Genomic DNA, 14,471 nt, shown 5'->3' on the forward strand with positions numbered 1-14,471 from the left:
GAGTTGGAAAATGAGCCTATTTTTTAAAAAGTGTAGTATTCCTTTAGAGGACACTACAAGAGCACATTAATTACAATTAAGAACACTTATTTTTCAAAAGAAAGTTTAGATTGAGAAATAATGACAAAATTTACATTTGTGCGCAGTCTAAATCTTTAAGAAATATCTATACAGTATGCACATTTTAAATTAATTTTGTCTTGTTGAATATCTAAATGTCTTACATCTAATAGATTCCTCAGGTTCTAAATAAAATATATTTCTAAAACCCCTCATAAAACAATGATAAACATCTTGTTTGTGTAATGAGAATATGAAATTCTGAGCTGAAATGTATCTGTGTTTTTTGCTTGAATGTGAGTGTAACATCAGCCACAGCTGACCCAGTTCTTTCGCAAAGGGTTGAAAATAGCCATGCAGCAGAACGTGGGCAGATAAATGTGTGCTCTGAGTTGTGTTAAATATGTGCCTCATATCCCACTGAGAGTCTGTTATGATCATCTGCAACAGTGACATAACGTGCTGAATGTGCATGATACAGTACACTACACACACAGCTTTAGACACCAAAAATACCCCAATATATCAACTACAGATTATTATGCTGGATTTTTTGCCTTTTATAGTGCATAAATACAGTCAGCAGAATGCTTCCATGTGAGCACACTAGCCTTCATGCATTTAAACAAAGATTATAAAATGACAATGGAAGCTTGTTTCTGCACAGGATTTAATGAACAAATAAATACTTGATTTTTTTTTATTGAATTATTCCACAATCCTGACTTTTTTACCCTCAGGTGCATCTAAAAAAATTAGAATATCATATCATATATATATATATATATATATATATATATATATATAGTACAGACCAAAAGTTTGGACACACCACCTCATTCAAAGAGTTTTCTTTATTTTCATGACAATGAAAATTGTGGAGTCACACTGAAGGCATCAAGGGCTATTTGACCAAGAAGGAAAGTAATGGGGTGCTGCGCCAGATGTCCTGGCCTCCACAGTCACCGGACCTGAACCCAATCGAGATGAGCTGGACCGCAGACAGAAGGTAAAAGGGCCAACAAGTGCTAAGCATCTCTCGGGGAACTCCTTCAAGACTGTTGTCAAGTCAAGTCAAGTCAAGTCTGCTTTATTGTCAATTCTTCCACATGTACAGTACATACATACAGAGAATCAAAATTGCGTTACTCTCAGACCCCCGGGGCACACAGATAACATTAAGATTAAAGCCTAAAAATCTAGATCAAAATATAAAATGTAGATACAACTATACAATAAGGGAATGTTGAAAAAAAGACATATAATAAAATTATATGTTAAATAAAGCAGCGCAAGGCAAAAAAAGTTAAAGCAAAGTTAAAATCATTGATTTGCACTCGATCTGCCTTTTGCCTTGCGCTATAGTTAAATAAAGCAGCGCAAGGCAAAAGCTTATTAAATCTGATTAAAGTGACAAAGGGCTCAAGAGCAGTTATTTTATTTAACTGACTGATGAGGTTGAGGAATGATGTCAGTTCCATGGAGAATTAGGTAGTGAGCAGACCAATGCTGCACAAAGTGACTGGTGCATGTCATCGTATTTACTGTGTGTGTGTGTGTGTGTGGGGTGGGGGGGGGGGGGGGTGTCATAGTTCAGTGGTGCCCGTTAGTTCAGCTTCCTGACAGCCTGGTGGATGAAGCTGTCCTTCAGTCTGCTGGTCCTGGCCTGGAGACTCCGCAGTCTCCTTCGATGCAGAGGGCTTTGCGGGTGAGACGGGTTCCATAAATGTCCTGGAGGGAGAGGGGAGAGAGAGACACCAATGATCTTCTCAGCTGCTCTCACTATGCGTTGCAGAGTCTTTCGGCAGGACGCGTTGCAGGCGCCATATCACACAGTGATGCAGCTCGACAGGATGCTCTCGATGGTGCTTCTGTACAAGATGTACATGAAGGGGGGTGGGGCTCTGGCTCTCCTCAGTTTGCGGAGGAAGTAGAGACGCTGATTTGATTTCTTGGCCAGTGCTGCTGTGTTTTCAGTCCAGGAGAGGTCCTCTGTGATTTGCACACCCAGGAACTTGGTGCTGCTCACTCTCTCCACAGTCGCACCGTTGATGGTCAGAAGAACGTGCTGAGTGTGCCCTCTCCTGAAGTCAACAACAATCTCCTTTGTCTTCTCCATGTTCAGGGAGAGCCGGCCAGGCGGCTCACCTTGCTTCTGTAGTTTGTCTCATCTTTGTTGCTAATGAGACCCACCACAGTCGTGTCATCTGCAAATTTAATAAAAAGGTTGGAGTTGTGTGAAGGTGTGCAGTCATGGGTCAGCAGAGTGAAGAGGAGGGAGCTCAACACACATCCTTGGGGGGCCCCAGTGTTCAGTGTGATGGTGCTGGATGTGTTGCTGTCTTCCAGTCAGAACAGTCAGATGCACAGCAAAGTGTTGGAAGACCATTTCAGGTGACTACCTCTTGAAGTTCATCAAGAGAATGCCAAGAGTGTGCAAAGCAGTAATCAAAGCAAAAGGTGGCTACTTTGAAGAACCTAGAATATGACATATTTTCAGTTGTTTCACACTTTTTTGTTATGTATATAATTCCATATATAATTCCACATGTGTTAATTCATAGTTTTGATGCCTTCAGTGTGAATCTACAATTTTCATAGTAAAAAAAACTCTTTGAATGAAAAGGTATGTCCAAACTTTTGGTCTGTACTGTATATATATATATATATATATATATATATATATATATATATATATATATATATATATATATATATATATATATATATATATATATATATATAATTTTAACATTTCAAAAGTGATATTTTCATATATTTTTGATTAATTACATGTAAAGTAAAACAATAAAAAATACAAAAATATTTGATGATTAGAGCTCACAGCTCATGAAAGTCGAAAATCCAGTATCTCAAAATATTTGAATATTTACATTTGAGTTTCATAAAATTCTTGGTATGTCTTTGTGTTTGTGAGTACAAACTTCATAATCGCGGGAAGAAGGAGGCGGGAACCGGCGGACATTCAAATGAAACTTTTAATAATAAAATAAACACAAAACAGCATGACAGCCCCTTGCGGATGACTGTCGCAAACAAACAAAACACAAAATAAAATCCAGGCCTGGTCCTCTCTCGTCCTTCACTGTCATTGCTCCTCTTCTGTATCCTTCCAATCACCTCTGTGGGACTCGAGACCGGTGAGTGGAGCAGGTGTCACTCATTTCCCAATCACTCCACCGGCCTCGCTCCGTTCCCAAAGCTATCGGCTTCGCCCCACTCGTCACAGTCTTGTTCTTTGAAACCGCAATAATGGGGAAGACCGCTGACTTGGCAATGGTCCAGAAGACAATAATGTACACCCTCCACAAAGAGGGTAATTCACAAAAGGTCATTACTGAAAAGGGTGGCTGTTCAGACTACTGTATCAAAGCATATTAAATGGAAGCTGACTGGAAGGAAGAAATTGGGTAGGAAATGGTGCACAAGCAACAGAGCAAGCTTGAGAATACTGTCAAACAAAGCCGATTCAAACACTTGGGAGATCTTCACGAGTAGACTGAAGCTGAAGCCAAGAGTAACCACGCTCAAACGTCTTCAGGAAAAGAGCTACCAAGCCACTTCTGAAACAGAAATGTCAGAAGCATCTACTACATATATAAACTTACCTAATGAGAAAAAGACTTGGACTGTGGCTCAGTAGTACAAAGTCTTCTTTTTAGATAAAAGTACATTTTGCATTTAATTTGGAAAACAAGATCTGGAGTCTGGAGGAAGACTGGAGAGGCACAGAATCCAAGCTACTTGAAGTCCAGTGTGAAGTTTTTCGAAGTCAGTGATGATTTGGGGTGCCGTGACATCTGCTGGTGTTGGTCCATTGTATTTTATCAAGTCCAAAAAGTCAATGCAGCCATTGAGAGATTTTGGAGCACTTTTATGCTTCCATCTGCTGACAAGCTTTATGGAGATGCTGATTTCCTTTTCCAAAAGGACTTAGCAACTGCCCACAGTGCCATACCACTTCCAAGTGGTTTGCTGACCATGATATTACGGTGCTTGGTTGGCCAGCCAACATATCTGATCTGAACCCCATATGGAATCTACGGGATATTTTCAAGAGAAAGATGAGAAACAGACGATCCAACAATACAGACGAGTTGAAGGCTCAATCGTGCCTCAGCAGTGCCTCGGGCTGATTGCTTCATGCCAGTCCTCACTGATGCTGTCATTTGTGCTAAAGGAGCCCAGACCAAGTATTGAGTGCATAAATGAACATACTTAAATTGATTGATCTTAGGAAATATTCAAATATTTTGAGATGTAAGCTTGAATCAAAATTAAAACAAAAAAAACTTTAGAATATGTGAAAGTTTGACTTTTTGAAATATTAAACAAAAGTCTATCAGTGCTGTTGGGTCTCGAGTGACTAGAGCCAATATGAGAGTCATGAGAGATGTGTCTTGGCATTTAGGCGGACATCCTTTTCACAGAACGCTCTATCATATCAGGGGGTGAGCTTTTGGAATAGTAAGTATCCCTTAGTCAGTGAGGGAAAGCACAAGTTTGCCTATTTTTAGGAATCGTTAAAAGTATGGTTGAGGAACACACAAATATGTGAGCATGTTTAGTAATCATTAATATATATACTAGATGTAAAATAGAGTTAGTGTTTTGTAAAAATAAAGGGGATAGAACTATCAGTGTGATATGGGTTAGTGTAGCATGGATATAGTGTATTATGGACATGTATGTTGTGATCACTGTTATTGTACTTGCTTCTCTGTATATAGCCTGTGCATAGTGTGTCTGTATGTAGTTATGTGTATTTATGTGTAACATCTACCTGTTTTGGGGTCTGCAGATGGAAATTAGCCTTTGGCTATAATCTGGCATATTTACATTTGTGAAAAATTTTCATTAATATGTATTGTCCCTTTTGTCTATTTTTTCTACAAATAAAATAAAATAAATAAATAAATAAATAAATAAAACATTTTTTTTATAGATGCACCTGTATAAAGTAAAATAAAACATGCACCTGTATAAAGTAAAATAAAACATAAAAGTAAAGTGAATTGTGAGATAAGAGTTTGTGATTACATTTTTTACTCTGCAGCATAAAAAAAACAGAATTGCAAGACGTAAAATTAAAATTCAGAAAAAAGAATCACGAGTAAAAGGTTCAAAAGTAGTGTAGTTCTTCACATGATATTTGGCTATATTTTAAATGTATTATTATTATTTATTTTTTTTCAATTGTTGAAATTACGCTGACTGACAGTAAAGATACCAATAAATAACTTAGGATTTAACTTAGATTTTTACTTTTACCTTCCTACTGATGCTCATATATAAATGGTAATATATTAATAAAAAAATAACAAATAAAATAAACATGAAAAAGATAAAGCACAGAATTACTAAACACTTCAAATACATACATAAACTTTTAAAAGATGAATAAAAACTACACTAAAACAACACTGCCTAATTCCAAAAAAGATGGAGAATTGGACATTTATTTGAGTAAGTTTAGATGGGTCAAATGCAAACCGTAAGATTCCAACCCCTCCCACCACACCACCACCCACGCACCAATGTATGTTTTTTTTTTTATTATACCCAATACATAACTAAATAACAACTGGGGCAGTTAAGGTACTTTTTTTTATTTATTTTTCCAATTGTAGATCAGTTGAGAACTTACAAGTGGTCAAAATGGGAATAACATCACATTCTAACCAGGTGCAACACAAGAATCCAGCAAGAATTTATTCTGCAATCAAAAAACCGTCTAATAGCAGACCTTAGTCAGGACAGACCCCATAATAAATGTTAAGTGGACAACATAAAAGCTGTTAGGGACAGACTTACTGTCTTCACATGCATCGTATAAAAGTCCTAGATCAGGACACTTTCAAAACTCAAAAATAAAACAGTATTAAAAGTCTTTTGGAAAGACGTCTCGTCACAACTAAACTAAGGGAATGCTGTTAAACAGTACAATCCTGCACTTCCCTCACAGCCTCATTTTCATTCCTGCAAAACATTAACTAATGACTAGGGTCTATAGCAGAAGAGGACTGAGTAGTGTCACAGAGCCAGACTTTTGCAGCTCCACTTTGCTGCTTATTCTGGCTAAAAATAATCAAACCACAAATTAAGCGAAATGATGAATGAAGCGACAGCAAATCAGTTCATTCAATTTTTAGTATACAGCTATATGGAGCGGGATTTGAACTTCACTTACATTGTTTGCATTGCCAACAGCCTCTTTCATATATGTCGCTTTTCTATTGAAAGACATTGTCAGTGTGACTGCACCTTGACATAGAAGAGACCGTATCATTGTGTCTTTATTGAGGAGTTTTCTCGGCATTTGCTACCGCAATGCAGAGAAACGATTGTTTGTAGATTGGCACCCAGACTGTTCGCACTTAGAAGATTGTTCACCCAAAAATGAAAATGACCCCATTATTTACTCATCCTTAAGCCATTTTAGTTTTTTTTTTTTTTTTTTTTTTTAGATGAATAGACAGAGTTATATTCAAAAATGTCCCGGATTTTCCAAGCTTTATAATGGCAGTGAATGGGGTTTAAGATTTTGAAGACCAAAAAACTGTGTGTATTCATATAAAAAATACTTTACAATAAAGACCTCCTGACGCAAATATCATTATTTATAACTTTATAAACTTTAATCGAGAGTTTCCACTAACTGTCATATGCGCAGATGATGGATGTACTGTAATGAAAACGTTTGAGGACTTCGATATAAGCCAAGATGAGACTGGTTTTCCTTTGCTGTAAACAAAATTTGGTTCTCACAAGACTAGCATGTTCTCACTGGAGCTTACGTTTCGTCATCCGCTGGAACGCCAAAAGCTAGAGATTACAGTTCATACAGTTTTAAATATGGATATTTTTCTGACACAAATGCATCAATTCACTTCAGAAGGCCTTTATTACCCCCCACCCCATCACCTTTATGATGGATTTATGCACTTTATTTTGTTTCAAAAACTTGACCAAAATTCACTGCCATTCTAAAGATTGCAATAGAGGTCTGCGTGGGACTGTTTTTTTTTTTTTTTTTTTATTCTGCACCCTCCCGCTATATTTTCACTGTTTGTTCACCCTCTGAACAACCTGGTCGGTTCCTACGGAGTGCTGAAGGAATTCAGACCTTTGGCTTGGAAGAGTCAGGACTATTTTTAAATATGTTACCCTGTGGTCCAGGGTCACGTATAACTCAGAATGTATCTGTCTGAAAAAACAAAGTCATACACACATAGGATGGCTCGAGTAAATCACTGGGTAATTTTAATTTTTGAGTGAACTATATATTTGTGATATATTATATCTCTTTGTCCCTTTGTAAATGTTTTTAGTATTATTATCCCATTTCTTTTTGTTAAACCTAAATATTTAAATTCATGAAACATGCCTCTCAGAATAAAGGAAAAAAGAAGATTAGTGGCAAGATAAAAAAAAAGAAAGAAAAAGAGTCAACTATAAAAATGCATCTAAAGAAGTTATAAGCCTGAGGGCTACTATATCGTAATTCTTTGGCTTTTCAGCAGGCACAATATAAAATCATGTGAAATCCAACAAAAATTGCTAAATAGTTTCATAGGTCATACACTTCTCAGGTCATAAAGTCAATGTTGCAGTGCTCTGTGCATTAAAAGGAGCTTAATTCTCTTGCAAATACATACCCTTTCAATTCATAACCTACTTATAGATAGATATACACATCTGAATGACATAGATGTGTGTACATAAAAAAAAACATCACCCATAAAGCACTGTAGGTGCAGGTATGAAACTGCAACATGTACATCAAAATCCAGGTGCATAAAATGTTCCGTCTTATTTTAAACAGATTGGTGTTATTGCACTAAGGAGTTTCTCTTAAAAACAGTTCTCAGTTGCTGAAAGCTCCCAGCACTCAAAACCCTTCCACAACAAACCAAAACAACATATATATATATATATCTGAGGGTCCAAAGTTTCTAAGAGTCCTGTCCAAGAACTGTGCACAATAAAATAAGAGCGTTATGGCTCCCATTTACATGACCATGCTCTCCACAGAAGAAATCAGGTCTCCATGGGGGTGCTATTGCAATCTGGGATGGATGGTGGATTGGGGTAGCCTTCAGACCCATGTTGGATCATCTCTGGAGGGTTGTCCTGTTTTTGCCGTTGATGGTAGTGAGAGTTGGGGTGTTTGTAGACACCTTGTCTGCTTTGGTTGCAATTATGTTGAAATCCTTCTCCAACAGACTGGTCTGACGTAAAATTGGGATTGTACCAGGTGTAACGTGCTCTACCCTGCTTGTGCTGCCCTTGGACCGATCCACCGTCTTTACGCTCAATATTTCCGGCCTGTTCATTGGTTAAATATCCATCGAATGGATTCCGCCCCCTGTTTCTGGATCGTTGCCTGTTTCCCCAGTTGCCGTAGCCTCTGTTACCATGATTGTGCCGTTGTTGGTGATGATTGTTTGGCCACTGGCCCTTGTTTGGAGAGGGAGATGATTGGAAAGTATGAACCATATCAGCGCTGGACTGAGCGGATGTGTCCTTTCCACCTTCACCCCCTGATGACGGGCCCCAGATGAAGCCTCTATGTTGGGGATTATTCTTAAAGGGGAACTGTAGCTTCCTCTCTTGAGGCGGCAAGAAGCGCCCAGTGCCTGGCAAGAAAGGACCATTGGGGTTGCGAGGGACTTGAGAAATGAAAGATGGATTTGATAATTGAGGCGATGCCATACTGAATTGGTTGTTCTGAGAGTGCCCTGAGGGAGACTCTGGGTAGAGGGCATTGTTTGGCTGATTGCTGGCTCCTTTGCGACGTTTAGGGTCATGGTATTTGTCCGGGTACTGCCAGCGATGGCGCCCCCGCCGGTACCCAGAATCCTCATCACGTCTGTTGACTTGTGCTGACAGGTTGTCGCCTTTGGCTCCATCCAACCCAATGTTATCACCATCTCCCTGAAATAAAAACACCATTAAAATCTTTACAATAGCTTAAAGGGTGCAGAAAGTATAGCATGGTTACACTTTATTTTAAGGTGACGTTGTCACAATATAATTAAACTAAAAAGTACAAGTAATATTAAAGGGGGGGTGAAATGCTATTTCATGCATACTGAGTTTTTTACACTGTTAAAGAGTTGGATTCCCATGCTAAACATGGACAAAGTTTCAAAAATTAAGTTGTACGTTTGAAGGAGTATTTTTGTTCCAAAAAAACCTCTTCCGGTTTGTCACAAGTTTCGGAAAGTTTTTTTCGAGTATGGCTCTGTGTGACGTTAGATGGAGCGGAATTTCCTTATATGGGTCCTAAGGCACTTCTGCCGGAAGAGCGCGCGCTCCCGTATAGCAGAGCACTGAGAGGCTGAGCACAGCCTGAAAAGTCACAAAAGAAGTGTGTTTTTGGTTGCCAGGGCAAGACAACCCTGCACAGATGACCAAAAGAGAAACAGCATTAAGGGACCAGTGGATGGAGTTTATTTTTACAGAGCATCAACGGAGTTGTGCAAGAGTTTTTTTTTGTTCCCTGCATTTCGAAGATGCTTGTTTTACAAACAAGGCCCAGTTTGACGCCGGATTTGCACATCGTTTATTTTTTAAGGATAATGCAGTCCCAACGAAAAAGGGTCACAATCGTGTGTTGGAACCGCAGGCGGTGAGTAAAACTGCTTCAAGTATCTCTGTGTTGTTAACTTAGCTATCAGCGCGTAAGCACATCAAGTAAACAACATGCGATGTTGTCATCAAACTTCACTTTCCACATGTACAGCATAAAAAAAAAAAAAAAGACGACATAAAGTGGAACTTAGTCATTTTCCAAAACCACTAAGCAAATATATACTGTTTCAGTACATACCACATAGAGACGCCTTTGCTGATGCTGCTCTTGTTAAATTCCAGCCTCTGGATCTGTGTCACAGCTTCCAAACGCTCTCAACTCAAAAGCCTACTGGCGCTCGTGATTCTTTAGCTCCGGCCACACGTCGCGCCTCTAGGCGCTCGTGTTTTTCCGGTAAAAATCGGTACAGTCTATCTTTCTCTTATAAATATAATAAAAATAACGACTTTTTGGAGTTATGAAGGATGCAGTACTACTCTATAGGTACTCAAGATTAACAGGATATTGAGTGAAAACGAGCATTTCACCCCCCCTTTAATTAACCACACATACACTACGTTTTATGTATTATTGAGATATAGTTTTTGGGTAGCACTTTATTTTACAGTCCTGTTTCCCATGTACATACTATGTACTTATTATAGTAATTACAATAACTATGTAATAACTAGGTACTAACCCTGAACCTACCCCTAAACTTAACCCTAACCCATGTAGTTACCTTGTAATAACAGAACTTTCTTAGATAAATACACTGTAAGTGCACTATAAGTACATGGAAGTACACGTACTGTAAAATAAAGTGCAACCAGTTTTTGTTAATCTTTTGATTTATTTTTTTATTTTAATATCCTTGGTTTTAATTTTAAAGTTAAATGTTTAAGTATTCTTTTGTGTATTTTTGTCCTCGTTATTAGTTTGAGTTGTTTTATATGTTAATATAGTTTATACTATGTTAATATAGTCAATAAATCTGTTTATTTTATTTTTTTAAAAAAATTATACATATGATCTTACTTTTTAACTTTATTAATAAACATTATATATTTTACATAATATAGTATAAACATTTATATTTTAGAATATTGCAACATGCATCACACTGCTAGTAAATGGACTGGGGAAAATTGTGCATTTGTGGCGGTCTCAAGATATATGAGTGTTACCTGAACTTCGACTGGGAATATCTTCTCCATCTTCACCATGCGATCCCTTAGTGATCGGATCTCCTCATCCTTCATATTATTCTGCAACTTGACTTCCTGCAGTATATCAGTCAGCTTGTCAATATGAGCTTTGAGCTCTCCCATATCGTTCTTTCCTCCCTCATTCCCTCCTCCTCCAGCTGCCGTTGTTCTTTCCTCCCTGTCTCCCTCCTCTTCTCCAATGCCCACAGTCTCACATACGTCCTTCGCCACACTTTTCCAGCTTTCTTTCTCCTGAGGGTCTTTTTGGCCATATGTGCGACAAAGCTCCTTCATTCTGACAATAGCCAAGGCCTCAATCTCTTGCCGTGTGTGTCTGAAGTCTCCAAGCGCCACCTTAAGAGGAGAAATATAAACATATACTCCTGTTAAAGTAAAATACTCCTCATACAAGCCAGACATTAATATATTGCATAATCAGTGACTAGCCAATCAAACTTGATTTTTACCATTTTGAGAAATCTTTTGCCATTTTTCTGTATAAAATGCATCAGCCAGACAGTGCGGCTCTTTTGAGGCTAAATCTACTCTGACATGAATTAAATCAGTGCCTGTATTTGCATTTTAGCTTTAAAGTTACTCTTGAACACAATGAGCCACCTCATAGCAGATCTCTTTAACAGCCTGTGTGCGAAGCTCTTCCAAGCTGAGTCTGTGTTTGGACTCCTGGGTGGCAGGTATGCGGCGGCGCTGGGGGATCTGATACACACGCAGCGGCTCCTTCCTCTTCCCACTGCTGGGCAAACCACACTTTTTCACGATAGACTGCATCTGCAAACAATAAGCGAGAACAGAAGAGTTACATCCTGTCAGAAATGGAAAGGCCAGAAACCGCTACATGAAGTGAAAAAGAACAGAACAGAATTGCAGGCAGCTCTAGATGACTCTTTAAAATTAAGACTGCATTTCAAAAACGTAATACTCTAGGAGTACGATTATTATTATTATTATTATTTCTTTTTTAATAACTGTTAGATGCAATGAAACCATCAAAGACATCAATCTAGAGAGCATGTCTAGTGGTCGACCAATATATTCCCAAGGCTGATATACTGGCCAATATTTGACTAACAAATCTTAAAGTTAATAATAATAGAAAAGTTATTAAAGGTTACACAAAAAACTATTATAGCATTTTCGTTTCAGGTATTAGTAACAGAAAGGAAAACACAAGAATACTTTATCATCTACTGGTAGCATTCAGTAAATATGCGTTTCGTTTAAACAAGTCTTTGTGTATCTAATAAAAGTTTAATTTCAATAAGCTTGCAAACATTGTTGAATTCAGCTCAGATATCTTCTTAAGTTTGCATGTGTACACTGCATAAAAACAACTGAACTCAGTCTGGGTAAATTGAATGCAAACTAAAAGGAGAGTCGCTAGACATGCGTAAGCGATAAACTTAAAATTCTTGATTTCAAACAGGGCTACTATGTTGTGTTAATGACATTAATTTCATATTAAATGTCATATTCACTCTGTGCTGCATGTAAAATTAAAGCTACCTTGTCTTTATTTTCCAAAGGTTTTTTGTGATAAATACTATTTAAGATTATTTTATCATCAAGCTCAAATTGTTTTTCATATTTAAACATTTTCAAATTATATAATTTAGTAAATATTATGTAAAATAAATTAAATTTCAGCAACTATTAAACGTGTTTTATAAGTCCGTGGTTGTTTTTCATGTCCCTGGGTTAAAGTGACCCCAATCCCTATAGTGTGATATTTAGTCTAGGGGTGCTCCGATCACGATCGGCCGATCGTTATGTGCATCTCGTCAGTAAAGCCGGTTATCTAATCAGCGGTTAATTCCATCAGGTGCGTGATTTCACATACGTAGAGCAGCTGTTACTACACAGAGCCGTTGTTAACTGAGAAGATGCGCCAAAAAACGATGAAAATGAAGTGGATTTGCGCATCTTCTCAGTTAACAACGGCTCTGTGTAGTAACAGGTGCTCTATGTGAAATCACGCACCTGACGGAATTATCCGCTGATTAGAGAACCGGCTTTACTGAAGAGATGCGCATAACGATCGGCCGATCGTGATCGGAGCACCTCTAATTTAGCCCCTAAAATGCGAATTTTACCTAGGCAACCCTGCCAAAAAATGAGTATTTTATCCCCGGGGTGCAATTTTTATCCAGGGAAACCTCCTGGAAATGCGATTGGGCTAGTTTTGAGAAGCAACTGGGCAGGCTTTGTTGTGAAAACATGGCAACCTTGATCTGATCGCACGTGCTAGAGATATGCTACTAATCACAGGAGCGTCTTTACTGACGAGATGTTCATGAAAATCGCATTAGATTTTTTGCAAACACAACATTTATCCATTATTCTGATTTCAATTGCAAACAGTGTTACTGAAAATGTTTTTTCAGCATTACAATTCTTTTTTTTTTTTTTTTACACAGTACAGTAATCTGCATAATTAATTAATTATTCATAAATGCAATAAATATAAGCAACAAACTCTTCCAGTGCTTTTTGCTTTTATGTTTACTTCTAGATTTATATATAAAGGTGCTCAAGCAAGTGTCTCTCACGGCAGGCATGTCATCAGCTTGAGATCGGTTTATGAGATAGGCCTTTATAGAGACCGCCGATCAAACATCCCAAAGCGATTATCAGCCAATAAATCAGAGCACCCCTAGTTTTCACGATCTTTAAATTAACTAGTGTGATATCTATATATTGACTTTATGTCGAGCACAATGCTCTTAAGAGACTAGCATTGGCCATCAAAAAAACAACGACTTATTGGTTAACCACTAATATCTACCTTGGGCTAAAAGTGCAGGCACATTAGCAAAACGAAAACATGTAAATAAGTGCGAGTCAAAGGAGGTCAGTATCAATCTATTAGTGTTGCAGTGATGTATGTGTGTGTGACTGACCTTGTTGGCTGGCAATTTCTCCCTGAGAGAAGAGATGAGTCTCCAGCTCTCCTCACAGGACCGTTTATCTGAGTCATCACCACTGTCTGAGTCTGCATACTACACAGAGACACAGAAAGACACATTAGCTTGGTTCTTGAGCCTAGTGAGCTGCCTTTGCTGTACTGTAGCTTCTATGGCAACAACCTCCTAACTATCATGGGAGCTCTTAACGGACTGGTTTGGAGTGCTCTGCTTTACATAGACAGCAATCTGCAAACCACATAACAAATACTCCTAACACAGAGCACACAGGAGACTCAATTAACAACAGAGTTTGATGTTAGCTTTATGCCAAGCTAGATCCTGTAATTTAAGTACTTTGCACTATTATGAAACACTTACATTAAAACAAAGAAAATGTATAATGTACAATGTTGTATGAACAATTCTCAACCATTCTATCTAGCAAGTTTTCGACTTTAAGAATGTGAACTACATTTCACAAACTTTCAGATCTCCTTTCCTCAGGTATTACATCCTTTCTGACTTATTAATTTGCATGTCTTTTCCAGTCATTCATGTTTCCTTATGGATAAAAAGCCTACGTTTGGAATAAGGCTCACTGTAGTATTCATTTCAATGAAGTAAGAACCCGGTTTCTTTCACTAAATTATATATAAAACACTGTCATAAATGCTCATAACC

The 14,471-nt window shown here is 37.9% G+C and overlaps 1 protein-coding gene across 4 annotated transcripts in view; it reads right to left on the bottom strand.

Moving 5' to 3' along the window:
- Positions 1 to 5,670: 5,670 nt before the first annotated feature.
- Positions 5,671 to 14,471, bottom strand: part of kif1ca (kinesin family member 1C, a) — a 47,240-nt gene continuing 38,439 nt past the window's right edge. For all 4 annotated transcript variants that reach the window (XM_026260000.1, XM_026260001.1, XM_026260002.1 and 1 more), the window contains 4 exons: positions 13,785 to 13,883; positions 11,485 to 11,655; positions 10,846 to 11,220; positions 5,671 to 9,018 (listed from right to left, as the gene is read on the bottom strand). In XM_026260000.1, coding sequence (XP_026115785.1) covers positions 8,122 to 9,018; positions 10,846 to 11,220; positions 11,485 to 11,655; positions 13,785 to 13,883 — 1,542 coding nt within the window. In that variant the 3' untranslated portion in view covers positions 5,671 to 8,121. The remainder of the gene's footprint in view (positions 9,019 to 10,845; positions 11,221 to 11,484; positions 11,656 to 13,784; positions 13,884 to 14,471) is intronic.

The sequence above is a fragment of the Carassius auratus genome, unplaced genomic scaffold, assembly GCF_003368295.1.
Source record: "Carassius auratus strain Wakin unplaced genomic scaffold, ASM336829v1 scaf_tig00215316, whole genome shotgun sequence".
NCBI classification, from domain to species: Eukaryota; Metazoa; Chordata; class Actinopteri; order Cypriniformes; family Cyprinidae; genus Carassius; species Carassius auratus.